At 39.9% G+C, this 25,766-nt stretch overlaps 2 protein-coding genes across 2 annotated transcripts; both read left to right on the top strand.

The window, feature by feature from the left end:
• Window positions 1–1,584: 1,584 nt before the first annotated feature.
• Window positions 1,585–25,751, top strand: LOC104277463 (lysophosphatidylcholine acyltransferase 2-like; the record flags this gene model as incomplete). Its single annotated transcript, XM_009874100.1, is given in 14 exon segments — window positions 1,585–1,724; window positions 2,749–2,966; window positions 4,226–4,338; window positions 6,665–6,725; window positions 7,666–7,724; window positions 8,972–9,006; window positions 11,249–11,303; window positions 14,490–14,572; window positions 15,049–15,099; window positions 15,101–15,160; window positions 16,277–16,430; window positions 23,224–23,322; window positions 25,099–25,240; window positions 25,504–25,751. Coding segments are annotated over 14 exon segments (1,518 nt in total), but the record flags the coding sequence as incomplete, so codon positions are not given.
• LOC104277462 (calpain small subunit 1-like) lies at window positions 17,975–18,721 on the top strand. Its single transcript, XM_009874098.1, has one exon. The coding sequence runs from the start codon at window positions 17,975–17,977 to the stop codon at window positions 18,719–18,721; it is 747 nt and encodes a 248-aa protein (XP_009872400.1).
• Window positions 25,752–25,766: the final 15 nt, after the last annotated feature.

Below are 25,766 nucleotides of genomic sequence, written 5' to 3'. Positions count from 1 at the left end.
GTATCACAGGGTTTAGAGCCAGAGGCCAGAGCCTCTCCTGAATATTAACAGGAGGACATTATGTGAAAATGGAAGGGATTTGGTGGGGAGAGAAAGGACCATGTTGGTGAAAGGAAAATTAGATTTAACCTACAATATCAAAGAATCGGATAAACAGTACTCAAAGACGCTTATATTCCAAATGTACTACTAACACTTGTTCTTTTTTAAAGAGGTAAACTATTTAATAACTATAGCCCAAGGGTGCACGTTGCATGCTATTTTGTAAAACTTACTATTAAAAGCCTTGCTTTTCCTGTAGAGTAGCCATTGCTAAAAAGTTGACTAGAAAGGCTGTTTTTCAGAGAGGAAAAGTTGTTCAGTTGTAAATTTTCTTTAAAAATAGTAAAGCATAAAAAAAAGTAAGCTCACAAGCATAAAGTGAACTAGCATAACTCTCCTTCGGTAACTTCTCTCATACTTCTGAGTTGTATGGAGCTGTCAGTGTCTGACCAATGATGTAATCTCGTAAAAGTTTTAGAAACAGCCCACATTTAAGAAAAAAAAAAGTAAAAAAAATCAGTATTACAATTCTGCTTCGGTGTGTATGTTTTTGTGCACACAGAGCCGATCCATCGGTGAGCGGCAGCTGAGCTGGATTAGGTGCTCCGAGGAGCGGAGCTGTTGAGGAGCTCACCAGGAGTGCTGGGCCGAGCGCTCTGTGCTCACGCCACTCACCTGCCTCTGGCCTGCTGGGCCAGAGCCCAGCTTGCCCAGCCTGTGTCGTGCTGCTTTGCGCCATGAAGGCCAGCCTTCAGGATATAGTTTCTAACCCAATTTACTAGGGTAAAACAATTAAGAGTTTCTTCCTGCCCTGCCCTGCACCACATCTGCCTGTCAATCTTCACAAACAGAAGGGCTCTGCTGTATATTTACAGCAGGCGGTGAGCAATCCACTTCCAAAGGCAGGGAGCCAAGAGCTGCTGCAGCAGCTTCAGCAGCGTTGCCAAGACTGAACCTTTGCCTTAAACGACAGGTTCATTTTGCTTAAGTCCCAGCTGGGGGAAATGAAGTCACATAGTGAGTGCACTACTCTGCGCGGTCCTGGTGAGAATCATTTGCAACTATAGTGTGACTCAGCATAGGTTTGTCATTTTGAAAGGGCAAGAGTACATTTTAGTCACCTTAACAATCCCACTTGGCTCCTACACAGGCAGCTAGTGACAGGAGGCTCTGTACTGGAGGTATGTGTCAGCTGGGCAGACTCATCTGAGCTGGTTGTATGTTGCAGACCAAGTCTAAGTATAAAGTAAAGCCAGCAAACTCTGTTTACCCTCTCTGTCTAACAATATACAAGCCAAAAACTCAAATACTCTGAAGTCCCAGTTCTACTTGAAATGGGAACCCAAAAGTGAAAAGGAAATGCTGTGAATGACCAACTTCCCCATACGAACCCTAGAGTCATTAATGTTTTGCTTGGGAAATCACATAGCTGTAATGTTTGTATTTTAAAATAGGTATATAATGTAACTGCACCGATATCAGTGTCATTACTGTTGATACAAGTTCTTAAGGCTTTTCCCTTCCTTTTTTTTTTTTCCCCAGGCTGTTCTGCAGGGGATTATTTTGCTGCCCCTCCGTGCCATATGTATTGCATTCCTTGTATTGCTAGCATGGCTGTTTGCATCAATTGCAACTTTCCGTCACCCTGGAAAAGGGTCTGTGCCACTTAAAGGATGGAGAAGGTAAAAAGTGATGGATATTAGTGAAAACTCTGTGCTTTTTTTTTTTTTTTTAGTAGTACAAAGAAAGGTTCTAAAGCTTTTCTTTCCTCACTCCTTTCCTCCTAGGGAGCCTTCAGTGAAATCTTAGTTTTACTCATTTAGTTGAAGCATCTCTTTGATAAGTATATTTTAAAGCAATAGCAGAGCCTTTTAAATAGGTAGATTTTCAAATGTCTTGAGGTTAAAACAAATGTGTATAAAAATCCTGTAAGCCAGGACTTACTTTAGTAATAATACTGATAGGAGTATTTGAAAAATAAACTCATTAAGAAAAGCATTTGGTAATGTTACGTAGGCTGTGTTTCTATGTGGCCTTTGTCATTTCTGCTACGTGATAATTCATGACCAAATTGGCTTTGACAGCTCCTCTCTTAGCTATGTTGCTCTTGAAGGAGTATTTTACCGCTGCCTCTGTGGGTTCACTCAGCTTCTGACCTCAGGGTAAAAAAGTTCCCTTCTAGCTGCAATGCATTGCAGCTGCACGCAGGAGGAGGAGGAGACAGAGGAAGTGAATTCTAACAAGTCCAAGAGATTACGGCAAGTCCCACAAAGGGAACGTGTTCCAGTAAGGGAATGCTGATGTTTAATCTTACTTGCTTAAAACTGATAGTGAAAGAAAAATATCAGAATTACTTAAGTTCTTAAAAAAAGGACACTGAATCTGCTTATTACCCTCCCCTCACAGTAGCATTATGCCACAATGCTATAAAATACAGCAAGTGAAATAGCATACTTGGAAGGAGGGTTCAGCAAGGTGCTGTACGTTGCCGTATCTTTAAGATTATAATCAGTTTTCAACATGTAAAGGTGATGTTCCCTTCCCTGCTTCTAATTTGGCCCTGCAGCTCTCCCAGGGAGTAGCATTGCCACCCCTGTGCCTGGCCCCAGCGCTGGTGAGACCTAGAAAATCTGGAGTGGGCTTTTTGTTTAAAGTACAAATGCTAACTGTAAGATGCATGATACTTTTTCTGTTTCTGTTTACAAGGAGGATGATCCAGACAACGCTCTCATGCCTAACTCGTACCTTGTTCTTCGTAATGGGTTTCCAAGTTAAAGTAAAAGGGAAAATAGCAAGTCTACTGGAAGCCCCAATTTTTGTTGCAGCTCCTCATTCAAGCTTTTTTGATGCCATTATTTCTGCCCTAACTGGAATGCCATCAATAGTGTCTAGAGCAGAGAACCTATCAACTCCAGTATTTGGCAGTAAGTATTTATGAAAAAATCAAATGTTGGAAGACAGCAGTTTGACATGAAGCCAAAAATCTTACCTCTGAAAGCAATTTAGGGACAGACTTGTTCCAAAGATATTGACAGATTATTTCCACTGGAGTTCCTGTGACAAGTAATCCTTCTGAACTGGTCAAAGTGTCTAAAAGTATGCTGCTTCTTTTCAGATATGAAATACAGTATCACTTTAAATTTGCTTTATACTGAAAGCACATTTTGTAACTGCTCAGCCTGTAAGCTTACTCTTAAAATTCTCCCAGTAGGTAGCTTGAGAAATCTGTTTGACTGCTATCTTTTAACAGTGTGGCCCACAAACATAGAACATGGATTAGTGAAGGTCATTTCAAAACAGACCCAAACTAAAGCAGTCTGGAAAATCCCATATTTACAAGTTCAAGCACGCAGCCACTGTTACAGACTTTTTTTAATGGGAGTCAAACTAGGAAAGATTAAAAGAGAAGTTACTCAAAAAGGAAATGCAGAGAACGGAAAAGATCAGATGACTCACGCTTCTAGTATTTTCTCCGCCTTTTGGCACAAAAAGAATCCCTGTTTGCGTTATTACTAGAATCAGCTGTAGAGTTTCTGCTGGCTGTACAGTAACCCACAACTAAATTCAGTTGGCAACCTAGAAAAGTGTCTTTGCAGGAAATAGACCAACTAATAATATATTGCAAAAGCACAGGAGCAGAACATAGGGAGATAATTCTTCCCCAAGCTTCTCAGCACATCTTAATAGGTCTACACATTCTGTTGTCGACTTCTGATTAAATTAGGGAGGTTTTTTCCTGTAATTTATACAGGAACTGCACCTGCTTTGTAACTGAAAAGGGACATCTTACGTCTTCAGCACAGGCTCCAGGTACTTGTTGGTTGCAGTCTGCGTGAGTTAGGCCTGAGTGTGGCCTGTGAGCACAGACCCTGTCAGGTCTGTTCCTTAGAACTGTGTGGAAACTCTCAGTGAAAAAGAACAGCAATATTAGTAGAATGTGTTTGGCTGAATTTTGCATGTTGATATGTACTGTAAAGCTCCTCAGCTGGCACTGTGGTCTTCTAGGTCTTCCCATTTTGCCGAGTGAGGACAATAACACTGTTCTTATCTATTTTGTCTGAAAGCTGTTTGTGCAGAGTTGTTCTCCTAGCATGAGAGTAACAAGTTTGTGCTACAAGGGAGGCTTGAACCCATATTTTTTCTAAGCACTAGTATAAGACATTTTTTCTTATCTCTTTCACAGCAATTTTAAGTTCCCTTCAGCCTGTATCAGTTTCTCGTCAAGACCCTGATTCACGGAAGAATACGGTTACCGAGATAACTAAGCGGGCTTTATCAAGAGGCCAGTGGCCACAGGTAATAAATATACTACTCTTCTGTCATGTATCCAGACTCTGTATTTACTGTGCATCATAATATCACAGCTGTCCAACAGCTGCCAACCTACCAACATCTCATTTGGCAGCACCTCCCATCTTTCTTCTGTTGCACTGACTCTGGTCTCATGCTGACTTCAGATACTACGAACACAGTGTCACTGCCACACTGCTGGGCAAGTACAGTCAATGACATAAGACCTTTCTCCAAAGATATCCTTTGCAGATTTGTACATAAACTCATGCTTTGTGTTTTTAAATAGTTGACATGTTTTCTTAGGGGTTACTTTAATAATTTAAACCTCCAGCTGACCGGTTCAGTAGCTAAAGTAACAAGATCTATTTAGTCATAGTTGGATACCTCCTAAGTGACAGGGTAGTGAACTTTCCCTTCACTTCTGTACCAGTGAATGACTCTCAAGGAAAATTAAAAGAGGGAAGTGAAAATATAGACTTCAGTAGCAGGTATCTCTATGACAGCTAGACCTGAAAGCCCTGCTCTGCTTTCTGAATAGTCTCCAGAAGCAGACAGCATTCAAGTAGGGAAGACCAACACTTGTCACTTTTTTTGAAATGGCATTAATTAGACATTTCATGCATCATTTTTACTTAGCAAGCACCTTACAGAAAGCTTTTTAGTTAGTGTTTAGGCTACTTTAATTTGACTTATAAATGCATTTTCCTAAGCTGCTGTAAATATTTTTAGAGCCTCCGTTATTTTTTCCAATTTGTCAGTTACACGGAGGATTTTAAATATGCACATGTCAAAGTTAGGAAGGTTTTTTGGTGATTTTTATTTTAATACTGTACTTACAAACTACACTGATGCTTATGATTTGCTGAACTGTTCCAGATGAAGTGATCCCAGCAAAGCCCTGGGAGACCTAATCTCTGTTGAAAACAGCATGAGGAGGAAAGGGGAATTGTCTCTACACCAATGTTGCACTTGGCATAAAAACTAAATGTATATTATGGCATAAATAGTCTATGAGTCAAGTAATCTGGGAGTATCCAAGACTGAGTCAGTGGTACAACTGGGTGATTCCTAGTCCTGTGCCCAAGCCACACCTCCCTCCTACCCTTGAGGGTTTTTTGAGAAACTTGACCACAAGATGACGTCTGTCACATCCTCCTCAGAGTGCCTGGGCTGCATTCTCTTAGCACAATAGAAAGAGTAGCTGCATTTCCCATTCCATCCTCTTAAAACCAACAGGCTGAGCAGCACTTGTGCTTATTAATAGCATGAGGTTCTGATTAGCGCTCCTCCCAACAGGAACACAAAGGGGAAGGAGGGAATGATTGCTTACTCTTTGGTCTATCACTAATATGTTTTCTGTGCTGAGTAGAAACACACCCATTTTTGTGTCCACGGCGCTAGTAAACAATTTCTGATTACAGAATGCATAGTCAAGGACTACCTGTAATGGGTACGTGCAGCTGTCTCTCCCATACCTCAAGAGCAGCCTGCATCTCTTGGGTGTGACCTAATGATGCCCTCTTTCATCAAGCCTTGACCTGGTCATTTGGACAGAAGTGGGAGCACACCTTGAACACACTTTTAATCCAGACCAGTTCTTGTGCCAAGGATTTTTTTGGACTGTGGCTTAGGATTCTATTGTAATATGAGAAGTACAAGACTTCCTTGTATTCCACAGGGGGCTGGGTTCAGTGTGTCACATTGCTGTGCAACTAATCCCGTGTCTTTCAGGCACTAAATCAGAAATGGTTCAGCCTGCCCAAGACATTCAGGTTCAGAGGCTGCCTAGTGGCGTGTAATGCCGTCAGAGCTCTGCATCATCGATGCATGCTGCTGCTACCACCAAGCTGTGATCTTCCCGTCACCACGGGCATCTCGACTGATGTTGATAGCATCTGTGCCTGTAAACCTTCGAGTACCCTCTGTGCTTCATGTCAGCCCAGACTCTTGAGGTTTATACACCCAGCAGTTCAATAAGGAGGTGCCAGCAGAGGAACAATTCTCATATCATTACCCACACTAAACATTTCAAGTGAAACACTTAAAGCCTTTTGTACGCTATTGCTGAACTGATAAAGGCCTTTCCCCAGAACTCCTCTCTTACCAAGCATTTGTTTCCAAATCAAGATGGATCAGGCTCCTATTACTGTGAGCATCCTTCACTTCCCTGTTCATTTCCTTTTGAAACAGTACTGATGTTCTTGTGATGCAGTGTAACATGTCACAGAAGTTCCATAAAAGAATCAGCCTTTATATAACTGAAGCTCAAGTATAATTCTTCATGAAATGTGTGTACATATATATGTATTTCTTTCTCTTTAAATCCAAGATACTGATTTTCCCAGAAGGTACCTGCACAAACCGATCTTGCCTGATCACATTTAAACAAGGTGAGAAATTTTGTTGCATCATTGTTGGAAAATAATGGGTGAAATAGCAGTTTAGTGGTTCTAGTAAGGCTGATACTTCTGCAGGTACATGATCCACATCATTAAAGTTTCAGGGGCACTAAACCCCTAATGAGTTTACTTTTCTGATGTTTAGTATTTCGTAGGATGCAAATACACAATTAGTTGGTTGGGTTTGGTTTTTTTTCTGGGTACAGTTTTCATTGAATATTTAGCCAGAATCTTGACTGTGATTATTTGTGAGCTACCAAAATGCATGCTACTCATGATGTTCTTCTAGCTCAACTTAGTTGTGCCATCTTCGATTCCTGTAAAGTTCGCTATGTAAGACTTAGCAACCAAGTTATGAAATCTCTTTGCCTAGTGCTTAGCAAGACAGGTCAGTAGATTATTTTTAAGACAGAAAGGTACTTGATAGCATCACTGATCATTAAGTTGTTGTGTTGCACTTCAGTTAAAGCCTCGTTGCTCTCCTATCTTATTGTTGTACAGTCTTGGATAACAAAGTTACAAAACCACTATTGCATGCTCAGATCCCTATCACTTATGAAGATGATCAGAACAGAGAAGGGTTCAGGAAATACTCAACAGCCTTGTAAGCATCTAATCCTTTGAAAAGGAATGCCAGTCAGTGGGGAGGTAATACACAGAAAATGAGTATGAACAGTCCAGGAATCTTAGGCAGCTTTTCCCTTGAAATAGAGACCAACTCTTTTCTGTCCTGACAGCTTGTTAGTTGCGCTGCTCATTTAATAAAAAACAAAACCAACCAAAGAAACCCACAACAATAAGAACACTTCCCAATCTTCTCACCTTTTAAAAGTTTCTCCTTCCACACACCATGTCTTGCACAAATCACTTAAAACTCCCAACTGCCGCATTAAGCTTAGTCTTAACAATCAATTCTAATTTGTGGCTGCAGGTGCCTTTGTTCCACGAGTCCCTGTACAACCTGTGTTGCTTCGATACCCCAACAAGCTGGTAAGCAGAACATTTTTCTAACTAGCACTATGGAAGTCAAAATCCCGACTTAAATGGTACCCACATAAATATTTTGCATCGTCACTAAAGAAGCTGTTTTCCTGAGCTTTAGCTTTGGAGAGGTCCTGCAAGCAGCCTGACTTCCAAAGTGTCAGCATGGTGCAGTTGATATCCTGATTATGAAAAACTTCCTGCTGGACTTCTTAGCTATTACTTAAGCCAGAGGGAGCAGGGGCAAGTATTGCAGCGGAAGTTAGAAACTTCCTGCAAAGACACAGAGCCTGCACTTTGAAGTTTAAAATGCACACGACTTCCCTACTAGTCATAATGTTTTGTTTAAGCTGGAAATGCTCTTACTGCAAAGGGCCTTGCGGAGTTTTGGAAAACAGCAAAGCTGAACCATGCAGGACTTCCAACCTCCCCTCCTTCAGGCACCTCAGGAGGGCAGTTTCGCACTTTTTATGCAACTTTCCCTTGTTTTGCCCAGTGAATGTTTACACTTTCTGTCAAGTACAGATGTATGGCTCTGCTTCACTGACAGTATAATGCTGGGAAATGAGTCTAGCAACTTAGGGTTTTTTACTTATCTTGTACTCCAACAAATCCAGAAAAGACCAAACTTTTCATTCCTGATGGTTTTCAGATGAAAAACGTATGATTGCTATTGTTATTTACAAAGAGTCCTTTATAAACCCTTTTACAGATCAGTTTCAAAACTAAATTGAACCACTCAAGAGGACTGGTATTGCATTTCACTGACTGGATTTAAGGATCTGCAGTATACATCTTAAAAATTATATATAAGAATTATAGATAAGAACATTAAAAAAGCAAAGAAAAAGCATGATAGATTACCTATGCGGAAATGTTCTTAAAAAATAAATCAGACATATTTATGAGGGTGCCTTTCTAAAAGGACTGGTAAGGTCCTTAGAAAAAGTCTTACTAGATTATTTTTTTCTTAATTCCACTGTTTGGATCAGAATGAATTATTTAAAATCTTTAAGTAGCTATATAAATTTTTATTCCTAATTGTTGGTATTATCAAAAGTCTGCCATGCTTACTTACCAGTTTTTAAGGCAGGGAATCCTAGTTGCCTTGACCTTGTTATTTATTTTCACTAGAGAGCCATAAAACTATCATCTGCTTTTTTCTAAACTTGTGCCCGTTTTATATTTTAACTTATCTGCTCTGTAACTTTCATCTGGTTTTGTCATACATTTCTATGGTTTATTTTTTTCCTTAGGATACTGTGACCTGGACTTGGCAGGGCTACTCATTGTAAGTTTCTTAATCCTACTGAAAATTACATGTAGAATTTTTTCCCCCATTGCTAAACAGTCTGCCAAACAGATTCAGCTAAGCCAAGACATGTGTTCTTCTAGATCTGTTTTTATGAGGGGGAAATACCTGGGAGTAATGCTGTTGTGCAGTAGGTTTCGTATCCGAGTGGCTTGAGAAAGGGTTTGCAGATGGGGAAGGATTATTTCCAACTCTGCCACTGTTTTGTCCAATTTTCTCCTATGTTTTGCACTTTTCCTTAGGAAACAATCACAGTCATCCAAATCCATAGATGTTTTACAGTTTCCTACATGGTATGCAAACAAGAAAAAACGCTCTTTTCTCCCCTCTGTTTATTCATCCCTTCATCTCATTAGAAATCATATGAAAGTAAATGAAGATGGGCAAAACAAGCATTAATTTTCCCCATCTTCCTCTACTCAAACATCTAGGGTTCTTGTTAAGATTTTTATTTTTGCTTGACTCAACAATAGCAACTGTTTTGAGATCCCAGTGAAGAGGCTATATTTATGTATTACCTGATATTGAAATAACAAAAAAATACTTCAGTAAGCCAGTTAGGCAGTAGATCTATGTTTATTTCTCAACACAAGTGGCCTTCTACTATGTTAAAATATTAAAGTATTAAAAAGCCCTTGCAGCTGCACTGAAAATATGTCTAGGAAATACTTTTCACCATTATAAACATCATTAAAACATGGATTTGCAGATTCCATATTGCATTTTCATATAGAATATGTAGTTGTATCTAAGTACAGTAGTACTGATTTACTAAGTCACTAAAATTTTTAAGGGAACTGATTTTGTCTGAACTAGTGGAGCAAATCATAAGCGCCTTTTATGCTGTCATTAGTTAATCCTAGCACCTGCACACTTGTAGAACGGACGTAATGAAATCTGACCTAGATGAAAACGTCCACCTCATTTAGTTTCCCAAGAAGGTTTTGCTGTTATTGTTACTTCTGTTAGAGTTATCAGCGTACCGAGAGTAACAAATATTGCAAATTCAGTAGCATACTAGATTTCCTCTATGAAGGATTTATGCTGGAAGATTGAAAAGAAGCTACGTCCTCAGTTATGAGAGACAGTGGAGGAACAGGGGGATAAAGAAATGAAATCTGGTGTTCCTGTGGAAGGGAGGACGCCGCCCATTCACTAAAAATTGAGAACTGCTCTAAGCCTGGTGGCTGGATGCCAAAGGCTCAAATCAAAACCTGTGAGAAGATGAAAGGAACAGCTTTTCAAAATCGTAACAAGAGGATGGATGGGGCAGAATCTAGAGATTCTTAACAGAAATAACTGGAACCTGAGAGTACAAAAGGCACGAGTGTCACACTCTGTAAAACTTTCTGGATATTGCAGCCAGACTCCTCCTCAGAAACCTCCTCACCCAGTTTCTTCTTTCACTTACTGCTTCTTTCTTTTGTGCCTTACTGAGAGGTACGCCTAATGTTGTATGTTAGAAAATCAAGCATTGAGTGGATTCCTGCAGAAAGTGGAAAGGTTGCCTTAGTTGTTCTCATGCCTTTTCCTTTTCTCTTTTCTATTTTGCCCAAAACAAGAACAGAAGAAAGATTGCTAGAAGGTTTTCTGTTACCATTCGCCTTATTTAAAGAGCAAATGTAAATTTCTGCTTAAAAGTCACATTGAAAAGAACAAGTCAGCAGTGGAAGCTATTATATCCTCTTTCACAGTTTCTTCCTTGCCCTACCTGTTGATACTAAAATTCATGACTTTTTCTAAAAGCACTGATGCTTCATTGGTACATTTGTATAAACGCTACTATAATTGCCAAAATGGCTAACATACACTAGCAAATTCATGCTTTAGTTAATCCAGGAAGTTACTTGTGCTGTTTTGCAGATGAGAGAAGAAAAGATAAAGCTACTTCTCAGAACCAAAGCTCTTAAAGCTTTCAAATCCAGTATGTATTCACCTCTTCAAAGATAAAGTAACATGTACACTTTTTGCTGGCCAAAGAACTGTTCGGTATTGTTCACATGTATGACAACAGACAAGGTGCCTCCCCAGTGACCAAGCAGCAGGTATATGCAGAAGCCCTGTGAAAAAAATTTCAAAAGCAACATTTCAGGGAACTTCACTGCAAGGGACCTAAAAACTCAATATAGACTGTATTTTTGTCAATGCTTTAAATCTACTGATGTGCAAATACTTTGTTTTTAAATAAGTAAAATGTATTTTTCTTCCTCTTTGCCTGCAGAAAAGAGCTGTGTGTAATGACGCTGTGTCAGCTCTTCACAAGAGTAGAAGTTGAGGTAAGAATTAGAAATGTATTTGTACTAAGACTGAGCAACCAGAGAATTTATACTTTAATATAAATGCATTATTCACATTAGTAGTCACCATCAGTGAACAGGTGTCTCAAACACAAACAGAATCACAGTGAATAATATATTTGGATTGTTGTCCATGTCTGTGTGTCACTTAATCCGATGAGTTCCCAAAAGAAAGCTGTGAGAAATGGCTTTATTTTTAAAGCATTGTAAAATCATTGCTAATTATCACCACATGCATTTTACAGATGTTAATACTAAGAATTATAATATGGGCTGTTAAAGATGACTTGTTTTTTCCCCACCTTCTCATTTCCCTCCTTCCTTCAAAGTATCCTTGCCCTCCTCACCGTCTTCCCAGACTGAACTCTAAAAAGTTTCTGCAACTAAGAGCTTGCTTCAGGATTCCAGGACTTGTACTGAGCCTTGTATAAAGCACCGGTTCCTTTGATCATTAATATCAACTGCACAGCACAAAGATAGATGAGTGACAACTGGAACACCACACACACTTCATAGTATCAGTACAGACACTCTAACTGCTCCCGGTCAAAAAGTCAACACAAAAAGTCAAGAACACAGTGGAGAGGAGTCAGGTAACTAAAGTGCTGTGCTTCACATTCCTTGCCAGACCCAAAGGACTGTCGGTGTGGACTCGGTCAGTTTAGGAACCTGAGGAATGGGAATGGGAGAAATTCAGGCAGGTTTTGCCATTTATTTGCAGAACAGAATTTAGCAGAGTTATGCAAAGCTTTATGAATACAAGCAGTGTTGTTACTACTAAGAATTAGCAACATGGTCTTTGTTGTGAAACAATGAAATTCATTTCAAGGGAGAACCTTGTTACTGTATAGTACATGCAGTACACACATATTTGTAGAATATATACTAAGGAGCTAATTCTCCTAATGACAGAAGGGCGTATCTGTGTAATTTATACAGATGTGAGCAAGAAGTAGTTAATGTAGCCCTTCCAGTAGAAGGTTTATTTCCCCCTACTTCAGAATAGATCTCAAACTTCTCTGCTAGAAAATAAATCTCACGTGCCAAAAGATGAAAACCATGAAAAAATATGCAGCTTTCACAGTAGCCTGGGTCTCCAAAGTAGAACTGATTTCTTAGCATCAATGCACAAGTGCTTCTATTTCTAAAAAGAGAAGGGGCAGATTTGCCCGGGGGAGGAAGGAATCAGCCTACTCGTTTTAGGAATGAATATTTCTGTTGCTGTCCCAGCCCAAGAGCAAGTTGCTGCTCTGCTCCCAGCAGTCTCACGCTGCCTCTGCCTCCTGTCCCTGAACAGGGCTATGCTCCTGTCTGTGGTCCAGGGGAGTGTGCGTGTGCATGTCTAGTCAGTGAACCTGGCAGGGAAGTTTAAGGCTGCAAAAGATACAGTTTGGCAAATTCTCTGAGAAGAGAGACCAGGTGAAAAGCAGATCAGAGAAGTATTTCTGCTACTGAAAGAACTGTGAAGGGGTTTTCCTACAGGACTGCAGTTTGACAGGGCAGGTATACTTACTTCACCAGGTAAGCAGCTGGGTGTGTGTGAGATCATGCAGGCCACCTCAGGAGGCCAAGAAACCAAATTCTTCATCGCCAGCTGTGGTCTCTGGCAAACTGGTTTTAAGAATAATTGTAGGTGGGTTTTTTGAAGGGGACAGAGGTGTTGTTTAACCTGCCCGGTTGCTGTCTAAGCAAGACCTCATCCTCAAATGATGTAATGACCACTTTCAAGACCATGACCCATGTTTGCATAGATAAACTTCTCAGTTGAGATTTCATCTTATCCACTGATGACACAATTTTCTGTGTCTGTACAGGATGCTTGTGCTTCCTCATTCAAGAGTTATGTAACTTCTGAAGGGGAATTGTAATAACCAGGGACATATGTCAGAGGTTGAACAGAGCTGAAAACTGCTTCTAGAAGGAATGAAATCCCAAACTTTCCTGTGAACAGCTGGACCATTGCTGTCTTTACAGGGGATAAAGCTTTTAACTATAAACAGAAAATTGTTATGGCTGTTTAACAGGTAATGGAATCCACAAACTTACTGCTTTTAATCGTAAGGAAGCAGCATTTTTTAAACAAGAAGGCTGTTCACGATAGATTGTGTTTCTATGCGGCAGTCGCCACTATCAGTGCATCACCAGCAACTGCAGTATAGCTGGAGAAACATATTGACACACAATTAGCAACTGTATCTTCCAGTGAATCATGAGCTACACCTTATACTTACTCTAGACCTGCTGCATTCTAGGATTTTAAGGCAAGATTGGAGGGTGGGGAGTAGAACTCAGATAAATGATAGCCATAACTGGGAAAAGGCATGGTAAGCAGAGCTGCAAGCGGACACCATAGAAAGATCAAAATACTTCTCCACACAGACTACTTTCCAAACAAATGTCGATTTAGATACCTTATTAGATGATAATTAATGTATAGTACATTTTTTTGTGTAATGCTACTTCGACTTCTTACATTTTATCACTGAATAAATCCTCAACAGTAAACGTGTTGCTGTTGAGATATCTAGTGTGTTTTGGGGGTTTGGGAGGAAAGGGAGTTGTTTGTTGGAGGGTTTTTTTCTTTCTGCTCGGAGTTCCAAAATTTTACAGTATTTGTATCCAGTTATAGTGCTCTACTTAGATTCAGAACTAAGAGTCCTTAACACTTTCATCATGGCGGACAAACTTAAAGAAAACTTCCCAGTTTAAGGCTGACAAATACAATTAACAGGTATGAGGCGGGACTACAGTATTTAAAAACATTTAAAATCTTTCATGTACTATTCTAGTATATAACATCACTTAGAAAGGATTTTTGAAAAGGAGCGTACATTGTTCCAGACTCATATTCTTACCAATGCATCATTTAGTTTTCTGACTAAGTATGCAGTTATTATACTTGCCTTCTTTGGGGATTTTATATTTTACATTAAAGTAGCTTCTATCACTCTTTAAGAGGTAGTTTTGGACTCAATCTCATTTGTCTGGCTAGGGCAGAAGGGCCAGAGTGGTTTCTAAGGTGGCTGGGACATCTAGTGTCCAGTTCCTTCATTGCATGGCTGATTTTTTTCTCCTGTTTTTCTCCCATTCCAAATAACAAGAAATTGTCCGAGTTGTTAACAAAGTGGTGACTACTGAATTGACTGAATAACTCATCTCTTTCAGTTTTTGCCTGTTCATGTTCCTACTGAGGAAGAAAAGAACGATCCCATTCTTTTTGCCAACAGAGTCCGACAAACCATGGCAACGTATGTATTATCCAGCAGTTCCGCATACATCCTAACCATAAAGTACAATTTAGACAAGTCCCAGGTACTGTGTATAGGAATTGCTCCAGATTAACTAAGAGGTGTGAAATTCCTTTACTAAAAGACCCTAATTGTTTAAACATGGAGCATAAAGAAGGTTGTCTTACATTGGAATATAGTATGTTTGTGGAAAGCTAGGATAAATTGCTCCCTGATTAGCTTGTCAAGAACAAGCAGGTAGTTTGTTCTGGGCTGCATGTACAAACGTCATGATGCTTAAAATATGATGATGCTGCCATAAGGTAGTTTCACAGTGTGGTTTCACAAAATCTTACATACTGCTTTGTCCTACTTGCAGCAGTACAACAATGTTTTACATATTAGCATTAAAGCCCAACTGAGAGAAGGGAAATAGTCACCGAGAAGTAATTTCAGTAAAAGAAACTGAATTTTCTTTTTCCTTAATTTTGTTTCAGCGCTTTGAATGTTCCAGTCACTGATCACACTTTTGAAGATTGCAGACTGATTGCTGACTTTACCCATGGAAGCTGGGCTGGTGGAGTTCACCAAAATTAGCAAGAAACTCAAGTAAGGGCAGTTTAGCTGTTGGCAGCGTAAGTACTGCAGCGCTGCAGGTGTTGATGGCCATCTACAAAAGGAGAGATTACCTGACAGCCATCTTGGCCATGTGTAATATAGCTTATTTATGTACACAACTTGCATACATAAACTATATGGAAATCAGAGATGAGGAAAATCTCAGTAAGAACTAAACCCAAGTAATTTTTGTGGGCAGTGTTACAAGGGAAAGAATGCATGGATTTATCTCATTGAAAGGTGAGGAAGGTAGAGCAGTACCTATTTTAGGCAACTGGAGGTAATCTTAGTGCCCAATTTAAATTGCTATTGTGGACACACACACAGGCAGTGTGTGTGTTATGAAGTAAAACTTCTTTCCACCCTGAGACTTCAGCCAGTGGTTTACTTTTCTTGGTTGTACTGCAGCCATGTTTCGCTGATGGTGTTGACTTGTTCTGTCTGGATATAGCGGAATTCAAGGGCTGAACCATTTAATCATACAGTAACTCCATCAAATAACCTGGCATAGCTGGGTCAGATCTGAAGTATGTGCACAGTGAATCTTGACTTATTACATATGTGCTGTATATCCATCTCTAGAACTCTCTCTGGAACAATCTTCAATAGTTACATGGAATTCTCAACTATTCTTTCTGAGGTGCAGCGGTGTATTTCCACAGAGAAATCAGATAGGTCTCAGGCTATAGTAATACAAACATTTGGGTGGAGTTAGCTAATAGAGCTGAGATCTGTTTCCCTTCTGTTAAGGAAGTACTTGTGATGCAGCAAAATAATGCTGCAGCTGAATTTAGGGTAATGAAAAGTTCCCTCCTAGACTAGCCTAGTAACTGGACAGCGATTCTAAGTTTGGAAAGTTATTCTAAAGAATTCTGATGCACTCAAGCAGAGAACTGCCTGCTTTTAATACCAATAACCAGAGGGAGCCATCCTTAATTGCTGATTTCATTTAATGTATCGGGTTGGAAGTACAGCATTTCTAAGGCCGTACAAACATGCTCTGTTTGGCTATTTTTTGCCTTTGAACACTGTAGTAACTCCTACTGAAATTCCATCTGTCCAAGATCTGCTGTATAGAAATATCTCCTCTCCCTCATGTTTGCATAGCCTGAAATGGAATCATGTAAGAGAGCAGCTGGATACCTTTGCTGCGATTGCAAGCGCTTCCAAAGGGGGAAGAATTGGAATTGAGGAGTTTGCAGAGTATTTGAAGCTGCCTATTTCAGATGTCCTCAAAGAGCTGTTTCTACTCTTTGACAGGGTGAGTAGTTGGTTAACTGACTTGTTCACAATATTTTGTTAAAAATCACATCCCCAAAGGCTATTTAATTCATTAAGTCCAGCTTAGTAAATGCTTCTCGGTTAGCAATTCCTATAGGCAAAATAGGTGACTCCTACAGTTTTCTTCTTAAGTTTTGATGAAAAATGGTTGGTCAGTTCATAGCTTGTGAGATGACAGCCATCTCTCAGACTGAGTTGCTTCACCACTATCAGATGATAATCTTCATGCTGGCAATGGCTGAATATTTCCTTTTGCCTACCCCAGATTCTGAGCTTCTCAACAGTGTTACAGCTTAATTAACTGATAGAGTTGTAAGTAGGTAACATAAGGCAGATTGAAGCTGACCAGGGCGTACGTTCGTTCTGTGTTTGTGAAGGATGCGATTGATGTTATAAGGATTGCCTATGTCCAGCCATAAAGGAGGCTGTGCTTTAAGCTCATCATTTAGGCTTTCTCCCATAGTCAGTGGTGGTTTCTCCCATTTTCTGCCTCTCTCTGAAGATGAGAAAAATTGCTCTGTGGATGCGTCCTTCTGACTATACCAGAAGCATCAGTGACTAGAGCAGACCATAGAATTCATCTTACTTGTCAGCATCTAATACATGCTATGGTGCAAGCAGCACGTTGTACTTCAAGTGTTTATGAACTAGAGTTTGTTTCTTATTGTAGGAACTCTCCCAGCTCAGCATCACCCTTGCTGACCAAGTTAGCTTTAGCAGTACACCCGTCCTTGGAAAGTCATTGTGTGGTATATGCTGATTAAAACAGTTTCAGGATTTTTCCACATAAAAAGATTTTACAAGCACTGAAAGAGAGAAGAGTCAAATATATTTCCCTAATTGCTGAATGCATTGAAGCTCTAGAAGAGCTGGGCACTCATCCTTTCTCGATTCTTGCCTACCCATCACGGGCCATTGGCTCCTATGAACATGTAGGTCAAGTCCTGAAGCACAGTACATACAATAGAAATAACAGTGGGGCAACCAAAATAGTTAAGGACAATCAAGACTCCTTTCAGTTTCCCTATCTGGCAGAACAGCATCAGTAACTAGAATTAGCTCAATTCACTAAAAGGTTGAAGGCATAAAAGATTGCAAGAACTGACAAGACTCTAGTAAGCTTTCACTGCATTCAACTTTAAGTAGATGAGCTCAACTGAGGAATGGTCACACTAACATGGCTCTGTTCAAATTGCTTCAGTTATGAGCACAGGTATTTTGATGCTTCTGCTCTGTGGCTTTCAGCCTCATCATTTCCTGGTGTTTTGTTTTTTTTCTAAAAAGATAAATCACATAAAGCTAAGTATGCAGAGAAGTAAAAAAAAAAAGAGAGGTGTATCTACAGTTGACAGAACCTACTGAGATCTGAGACGATTCTGGCAGCTGGAGACATGCACAGACGTGGTGAAGTCTAAGCACGCAGATAAACTGTGTTTTGCCCACGCCCAGCTCAGATGGAATACAGCTTTGGAGAGTTACAGAAGCACTGGATCTCTGAGTAACTTCCTTCAAAAAATCTTCGCGATGTTCCTTGCTAAAGCTTTGCTGAGTGGAGGAAGCAGTAGTGGTCGTGGAGGGAGCCTTGCACGTGGCCTCGGAGGTCTCCTAACAGGAGGTGGGCATGGAGGGAATCTTGGAGGACTTGTTGGAGGTCTTGTCAATCTTATAAGTGAAGCAGCAGCTCAGTATAATCCAGAGCCACCTCCGCCTCCTCGCAATCATTTTACAAATGTGGAAGCTTACGAGAGTGAGGAGATCAGGCAGTTCCGTCGCCTTTTTGCCCAGCTGGCTGGAGATGATATGGAAGTGTGTGCCGCAGAACTGAGGGACATCCTTAACAAAGTGGTTTCCAGACATCAAGACCTGAAGACAGATGGCTTCAGCTTAGACACATGCCGTAGCATGGTAGCTGTCATGGACAGCGACACAAATGGCAAACTGGGCTTTGAAGAGTTTAAGTACCTATGGAACAACATCAAGAAATGGCAATGTGTATACAAGCAGTACGATACCGATCAGTCAGGCACTGTTGGGAGAGCTCAGCTGCCAGGCGCCTTGAAAGCTGCCGGGTTCCACCTGAATGAAGAACTCTGCCACGTAATCGTGCGCAGATACGCCGACAACGATGGTAGCATGGATTTCAACAACTTTATTAGCTGCTTGGTACGTCTAGACAGCATGTTCCGGACCTTCAAGGCTCTAGACCAAGATGGAGACGGACAAATCAAAATGACCATTGAAGACTGGCTGCAGCTGACCGTGTATTCGTGAAGGCATAGCAGAGAAGAATAAGCTTCGTCTCGAAGATAGACATGGAAGGTTACAACCCTGCATTCCTTGTTCTAAGGCAGATGTAGCTAGTGGTAGATAGCTCAGCTTCGAGTGTTGTGGTTCCTCTCGTGCATGCCTTAGTCTGCCTTTCTGAAGGGTTTTGCAGATGGTCAGTTGGACAGCTGCCTGAGTCTGTCTCAGAAAACTATCTCTAGGCTCTGAAGTGAGGAAAAATGTTGAGGGATCAGGAATATGTTGACGGATCAAAGCTTAGTTATTTCTTTGCATAAAGTGGCTTGTATGCGAGTATAACTATTATATAAAAAGCTCATAACTTTAATATTACTGTTCTGATTTGTCAGCATTTGCTAAGCTGGAATAAAGCTCTGTCTGCCTGAAGGCAATCAGTAGTAAAGAGAGTTGTGCACTTATTTCTAACAAGGGGAAAAACATGAGCATTGCAATAACTACAATGATCAGTGAATTTACATAATCATATTTAATTTCCTTCCTGCTTCTGCTTTTTCATGCTTGTCTGCTGAAGCAAAACCTGAGTGGTATTGTCAGTTCAACCTGCTGGCTAGGAAAAAATTGAAGACTTATATAAGGCTGTTTTTACAGCCTTTTCCTCCTTCCTACAGTTCTATTAACTGGTCTTTTCTCTCTTTCCTTCGAGCCTTATTATAGTTATAATGAAAACAGTTTAAAATACTGCATTTCTATTTAGAGAAGCTTGCTGTAATAATGCAGTCACGTACCAGACAGACAGCCAAAATCAACCTCTGGCTATCTGAGTTAAATTTTATCAGGGTGCAGTGTCCCACTCAAGCTAGTTACCCAGTTCTAAGACGCCAACTTTTGAGAAAAAGCAATAACATGACCTGTCAAAGGTAGATTTCTTTGATTTAAGGATTACATCGTTGATGAAAACAGTTCTTGCACTGCAATGTAACAAGGCAGATTTCTGAGCAGGGCTCTGCTGCTTTAAAAGAAAATTGTCTAGGGTGTGTGCTAGCTGACTGGAATGTGAAAGGATGAGTCGAGTAGCACAGCCTGCACACTGCCAAGGAGACCTCAGTGACTAATTGAGAAACACCACACCATACCTGCAGGGCATCTGAATGCTAATGGAGTATTGTCGTTTGGTTTCTCAATTTCCATAGCTTTGTTTTCTAAATCTTGCATTTACACTTGGCAAATAGATATTTTCCAAACTGATGAAGTCTCCTGCCTGGTATAGTTGCAGAAGCCTTTTTACTTTGCATTGTACGAAAAAGTAACTTAGAAGTTTTGCCCAGACTTCTATCCTCCTGCACTTTGTTTAATACCAAGCTGGGTGACAGAAATGGTAAAAAAAGAGCCAGTTCCTTCCTAATGGCATTCACCACCCTCCATTATTCAGTGGAAAAGCACACCCTTATCCTCAGTGGCATTTGGGCTCTGAGTAATAGAAAAGTGAGCATGAGGGGAAGTGTGGTACATCTAGGTGAGCACCATCCTACCAGGTTTGTTTCTGACTTTCCCTGACTAGTTAGAACTTGCAGGTAGCAGCAAGTGATGAAAATCTTGGAGTTACAGCAATAGCCTCTTACGAGATGAGCCTGGATATGTCAAACACAAGAGGCACACCTGCCATTCCTCCCCAAATGGTCCAGTTGCAGTTTCTCTGTGGTAGCCCTGTAAGGGACTCCGGGTTTACTTAGCTAAGCATGAATGACTAATGCACATGCAGACACAGTTGATTTTTCCTGTTGCCGTACATAATGAGAAAAAGTTTTGAGGCAGTAGTGCTTTAAATTTTATTGACTTCATCTGCCTTGCACTCCTTGTGCCACTCTAAATGTAGACTGCTTATGGAAATGCAAACTTCCTTGTCTCCCAAAGTGTAAGATTTAGTGTATTAAAAAAAAAAAACCAAACCCAAAAAACAACCTAGGTACCATAGCATGCTATAGTGAAAATAGCAGCAGAAATCTAGTTTCCTTAAAGAAAACAAGGGTTGCTGAGGTTACAGTATGTTTTGATTACTTTATACAAATACCTAAATATTGATGTTCTGTTTTGCTGTTTAGAGAATTGGTGCTTAGCTCACATGTTGCTTCCTCAAAATATTCTTGGGGGCATAGGCTGCAAACACAGCTAGATGTGTGTAGGAAGACTCTTGCAAGTGCTTGTTCACAGAGGTGCTGCACAAGCACTGACAGTTTTCCTGCATTTTCAGTTTAACTCTCATCTCTTTTCCCACGCAACAGCCCTGTCATTTCTCCTTAACCAAAATGCCGGAGCGTTTGGAAGTTAGCCAGCATCCTAGAGTTTAGTAGAGCTAGTCACAACATGATCCTGCAAGCGTAGTAACTTTATTTCCTACTCAAATGGCTGGAGTTGTGTGTATCAGACTGCACTCAGTTCTGGTTACTGGGTTTTAGCACTTCAGTGAATTAATATGACCCTTATGAGCTGTTGTGATTTTGCCATGTGAAGCTGTAGCTGTGTTAACTTATTTTAGAAGTTGAGGCTATTTTGTTTACAGTTTACTTGCCAAATCTTTTCCTGTGATGCATATTCTTTACTTCAAAAATTAATTTTAAAAGATATTCTAATTGCATCAAACAATTCAATGCTAAGGATACAGTGTATAAAACTGTCACAGAATAATTTTCCATGGAACTTTGAACGATTATTATCTATGCTCTTGCTTCAGTTGTTTTAAGAGCTTGGGTTTATAATGATACATTTTAAGGTTTGAACTATTATCTCTGTTAGAACTATGATGAATCCAAAATATTTAAAGGTAAACTGCAGCAGGAGAGCATGGATTTGTAAATTAAATGTCATTTATGAGAATACTGTCCTTTTCTAATGGTTGAAAACTATCAAAAGTTATATCCCTTAGACACACACAGAAGTAACTTGAAGACTATTTGTATCTTTGCTAAAAAGTTTCACTACAATTCACAGGGTTTTAGAAGTACAAGAAGTTCAAAGGTCACATGTCTTCAAAAAGGATTGGTTAGACCATTGATATAAAGAAAATAACAGTTGTCTGTGCAAAACAATCATGAATTGGTTTTGAAGGCTAAATAAAACTCTCCTTTAGCGGTTTTAAATCTCATCAAATGCATAGCCTGATAACAAATCAGTACTGAATACATTATTTTGTTAATCACGTACTATCTTAAAGCCTAAATTCAATAACAGAAACCTCTATTTCATAGACCCCAAGATATCCAAAGTGCTCTACAGAGCAGCCTTTGCAATTCTCCCTGGTAAGCTCCATATTCCAATACTGGACAGCAGAAGACCAAGAACACAAAGGTTAAGGTTGTTCTGCTCAAGTGGGCATTAGAAGTTGGTAAAAGAGCCAGAAATAGTATCTAGAGCTGGCCCTTCACTACAGATTCACCCAGGACACCACACCTCTCTCACTTGGCTGAAAAAATTTTGTGCTGTTCTCAGACTTTGGAAGTCCACTTTAAAAAAAAATCTTTTTCCTCTTGAAACGTACAACTCATTAGCCACAAAGGGAACTCCACTTTACGCTTATGTTGGCTTCTAAAATGTTTTTAATGAATGCTTTTATTGTGAACTCAGCTACTAGTCATCTCTAATGTGCTTTCATTAACTTTGCTGTGTCCCATCACCTAACGCTTGTATAGGGCTTTTCCCCACATAGGATGTTTCCCAAAACCCTCAAGAAACTTCCAGTGTGGTCGCAGGAACACTACTGACCTAAGCATATCTTTCACCAGGCACCTGCTGTTTTCCCTATCTGCACGTATAATGCCGCTTACATAGAATTAAACATGAATCCCATTAAAGCAAGCTTCAAATGTTCTGGTGATGTAGCTTTGTAGTTAGCACATTGAAATGCTCGGTCAGATCAAACCTGGAACTATCAGAGAGGCTACAATGAATTCATCGCATTTCTGGCTTAAAGGGTAGGGCAGTGTGTTGGCTTCACACTAGCAGGTAGGGCGATGCTTTTGCTTCAAAGAAAGGCTTAAGGTAGACCATGCAGATTTACTGCATAAACCAGGTTGTGCTTTTGCCGACATATATTTTATTGCTGGAGATTCTTGGGAAGAATTAACTGAAGGCAAGAGCCTCACTGGTGGCCTGCTTATTTTAGGATTTTGGGTTGGTCTCTGAACTTTAGCAACTGCCAGTGCTCCATGAGCTGTTGCAGTTACCTTAAACACATGTATTCTAGTTCTTGTTAGAGGCTTCTTGGAGATCTTATGCATAAATTGTTTTAAATCTTTTTTGTTTGGGTGTTTGTAAAGATAGAAATTGACACCTAGTTTCTAGCTATTGAAAATATGCCTATTGCTACTTCAGCCCTAGTATTACATGTATTTAACGAGCTGTTAGTATTTTTTCCAGCAAGAACATATACCTCTATTATTGTAAATTGTCTTAGTGTCCATTGTGTAGCTGATTTATATAACAGCTTTTAAAGTGATTTGCAATATTAACTACTGCCATGCGTATTTTGGTTACAGAATGGAGATGGCACCATCGACTTCAGAGAATATGTAATTGGTTTGTCTATTCTTTGTAACCCAGCCAACACAGAAGAGACTATTCGGATGGCATTTAAGGTAAGTTCAATTTAGTGTAAATCTACAAAGCTGACAAATCAAGACTGACTGTAAATCCATTAGCTTTCAGATCATAAGTTTATAGCTTCAATCTGTTATGCAAATGCAAGTAATACTCTTAAACCAATTGACATTTAGAGTGTGAAGTGAAAGGGGAGAATTGGAGGCATCAGCTTCATAGAAAAGGGTTTCCAAAGCCACACAAAGGCACTAATGAATATGTAACTTGTCAGGCTAACTCCAGAAATGATTCAGCAGCACTTGCAGGTTTTTTGCCTGAGGTTTTTTCTGCTGTGATTCTTCAACATCTAAGCCAGGCAATAGATGGAGCAAGCGTGGGTCAACTGCTCAATAGTCTCACTGTTGTTAACAAAGTACATGGTGAAAAAACATCAAGAAATAGCTATTCAGGACTGGCACATCCAAAATTGGGCTACATCTAAGATCATCAATTGGCTTGTACTATAGTGGCCTGGTAGTACAAGCAGTCAAGGAGCAGTAGCTCCTTTCGGATCTCAGATGCAGGCAGTCAATATGTGACCAGGGATGCTCAGTCTTTGAATCCTTTAATAGGAAAATGCTCAAGTGACTTCCTTTTCAGTAAATCTTTGACACAGGTTCAGATATTTTACACACTAATCCGTTCTTATGAGCCACACTGAACTATATATTGAGATATGGATCATGTTCATCTTAAACTGGATAGTTTTTAATACTGGTCCATGCTCAGAAAGTACCAGAACTTTTATGGCAATCAATTATATCCACTGGCTGCTTTACAGAGAAGTGCTACAGCTGTTGAAAGTTATTTGTGCTTTTTCAGGGATGCTTTATCATGACAGAGTCCTGTGAAGAAGTAAGCCTAACAGCTATCGTTGCTCTTTGATTGTTTTGTTCTCTAGACTATACTCTTCAGTGTCCTAACAGCTGCACTGATATTAAAATTAGTAACTTGGTTTAATTCCTGGTTTCAGAGGGAAATGCCTAGTTCAGCTGGTAAAAGCCTGTTTCAGTCTGAAATGGAACTATGGGTTTTCTTTGTTATCTGTTTTCTAAATGTACTTTGCTTTGCGATGAGAAAGTTTGCCTGTAGCAGGTACTTAAGAATTCCAGCCAGCCCTTGTATGTCTCAAGGGGTTGATTCATGGCAGATGCTTACTGTCACCACCCTGGGAAGGATGGGTTGATCACTGTGCTTCTACTGCCTGGATTCCAGTCACCAAAAATCCTGCTTAATTACAGTAATTTCTTAGTGAGTGACAGATCACATATACTAAAATTTAGGTATTTTCTGTCAGTGCATAAACTGTGGCAAGTTTACACTGATGAAAGATGTGACATAGCTTAATGAAAATGAAGACTAAGACCTAAGATGTTCTGAGGTAGAGTGGCTGAATCCAATAGACCCTCATGGTGACAATAACATAAGCCTCTAGGGTTTGTTTTTAGCAGTTTTGTATGAGTTTTATTACTGAACTAATGCTGTGAAGTTTGTTTTTGCAAATGTTACATGCTTTCCCTATTAGAGAATATTCTAATCCCAACTACAGCATGTACCTTGCTTTACTAAGTGTCTGCTTAGTCTTATTCTAGGAAAAATACATAAGATCTCTTGCAACAGAAAGTAGCTGAGATGCAACCAGACTCTTCAAATCCTGTGCACTGTTTGCTGATCACCTTTGGAATACCAGGAACCCAATAAAGGTGGATAATTCACACAGAAGGGTCGTAGGCAAAGTGATGCTCACGTGTTTCTACACGTAATGTCTTTCCCAGCTCTTTGACATGGATGAGGATGGCACTATAACGGAAGATGAGTTTGCTTGTATCATTCAGTCAGCTCTGGGGGTGCCTGAACTTGATGTTTCTATGCTTTTCAAAGAAATAGACGCAGATGAAACCGGGAAGCTGTCCTACGGTAAGTTATGTCCTTTTGTAATAAAGAGCACTCCGACAGTCACCTCCACAGGGGGAGTTTCCTGCTTTTTTCTCCCTGAAATTATCTGATGGTTTTCATACCTTATCTCTCAGGAAAACTGTTGAAGCACAGACCTAGATACTTTGTGTGATATGCTTGAAATGTTTCAGAGGAAAGTAACTGGAGAGGAGCTTCAGTAAAAGGAGCAGGCACTGAAATTTTCTTTGATTCTGTTGATGCACTATAATATCTGTGTTTTTCAGATGAGTTCAAGGACTTTGCCTTCAAGCATCCAGAATATGCCAAGTTGTTTACTACATACCTAGAGCTACAGAGATACCAGTTAGACATGTTGGAAGAGAGTGACATTGCATCACCTGAAGTCAAACACAGTCCAGTTAGAAAGAGTACAATGTCAGTCTCAGAAACAACACCACTTGCAAGAAATAAAGTCTGTCCTGAAGGCAATGAAGAGGATAACTCAAGTACCTCTGACAAAAAGGATGACTGAGAACAGTTAAAGAAT

Source organism: Apaloderma vittatum, unplaced genomic scaffold (assembly GCF_000703405.1).
Source record: "Apaloderma vittatum isolate BGI_N311 unplaced genomic scaffold, ASM70340v1 scaffold33917, whole genome shotgun sequence".
Lineage (NCBI taxonomy): Eukaryota > Metazoa > Chordata > Aves > Trogoniformes > Trogonidae > Apaloderma > Apaloderma vittatum.
This window is presented reverse-complemented; position numbering and strand designations above follow the sequence as displayed.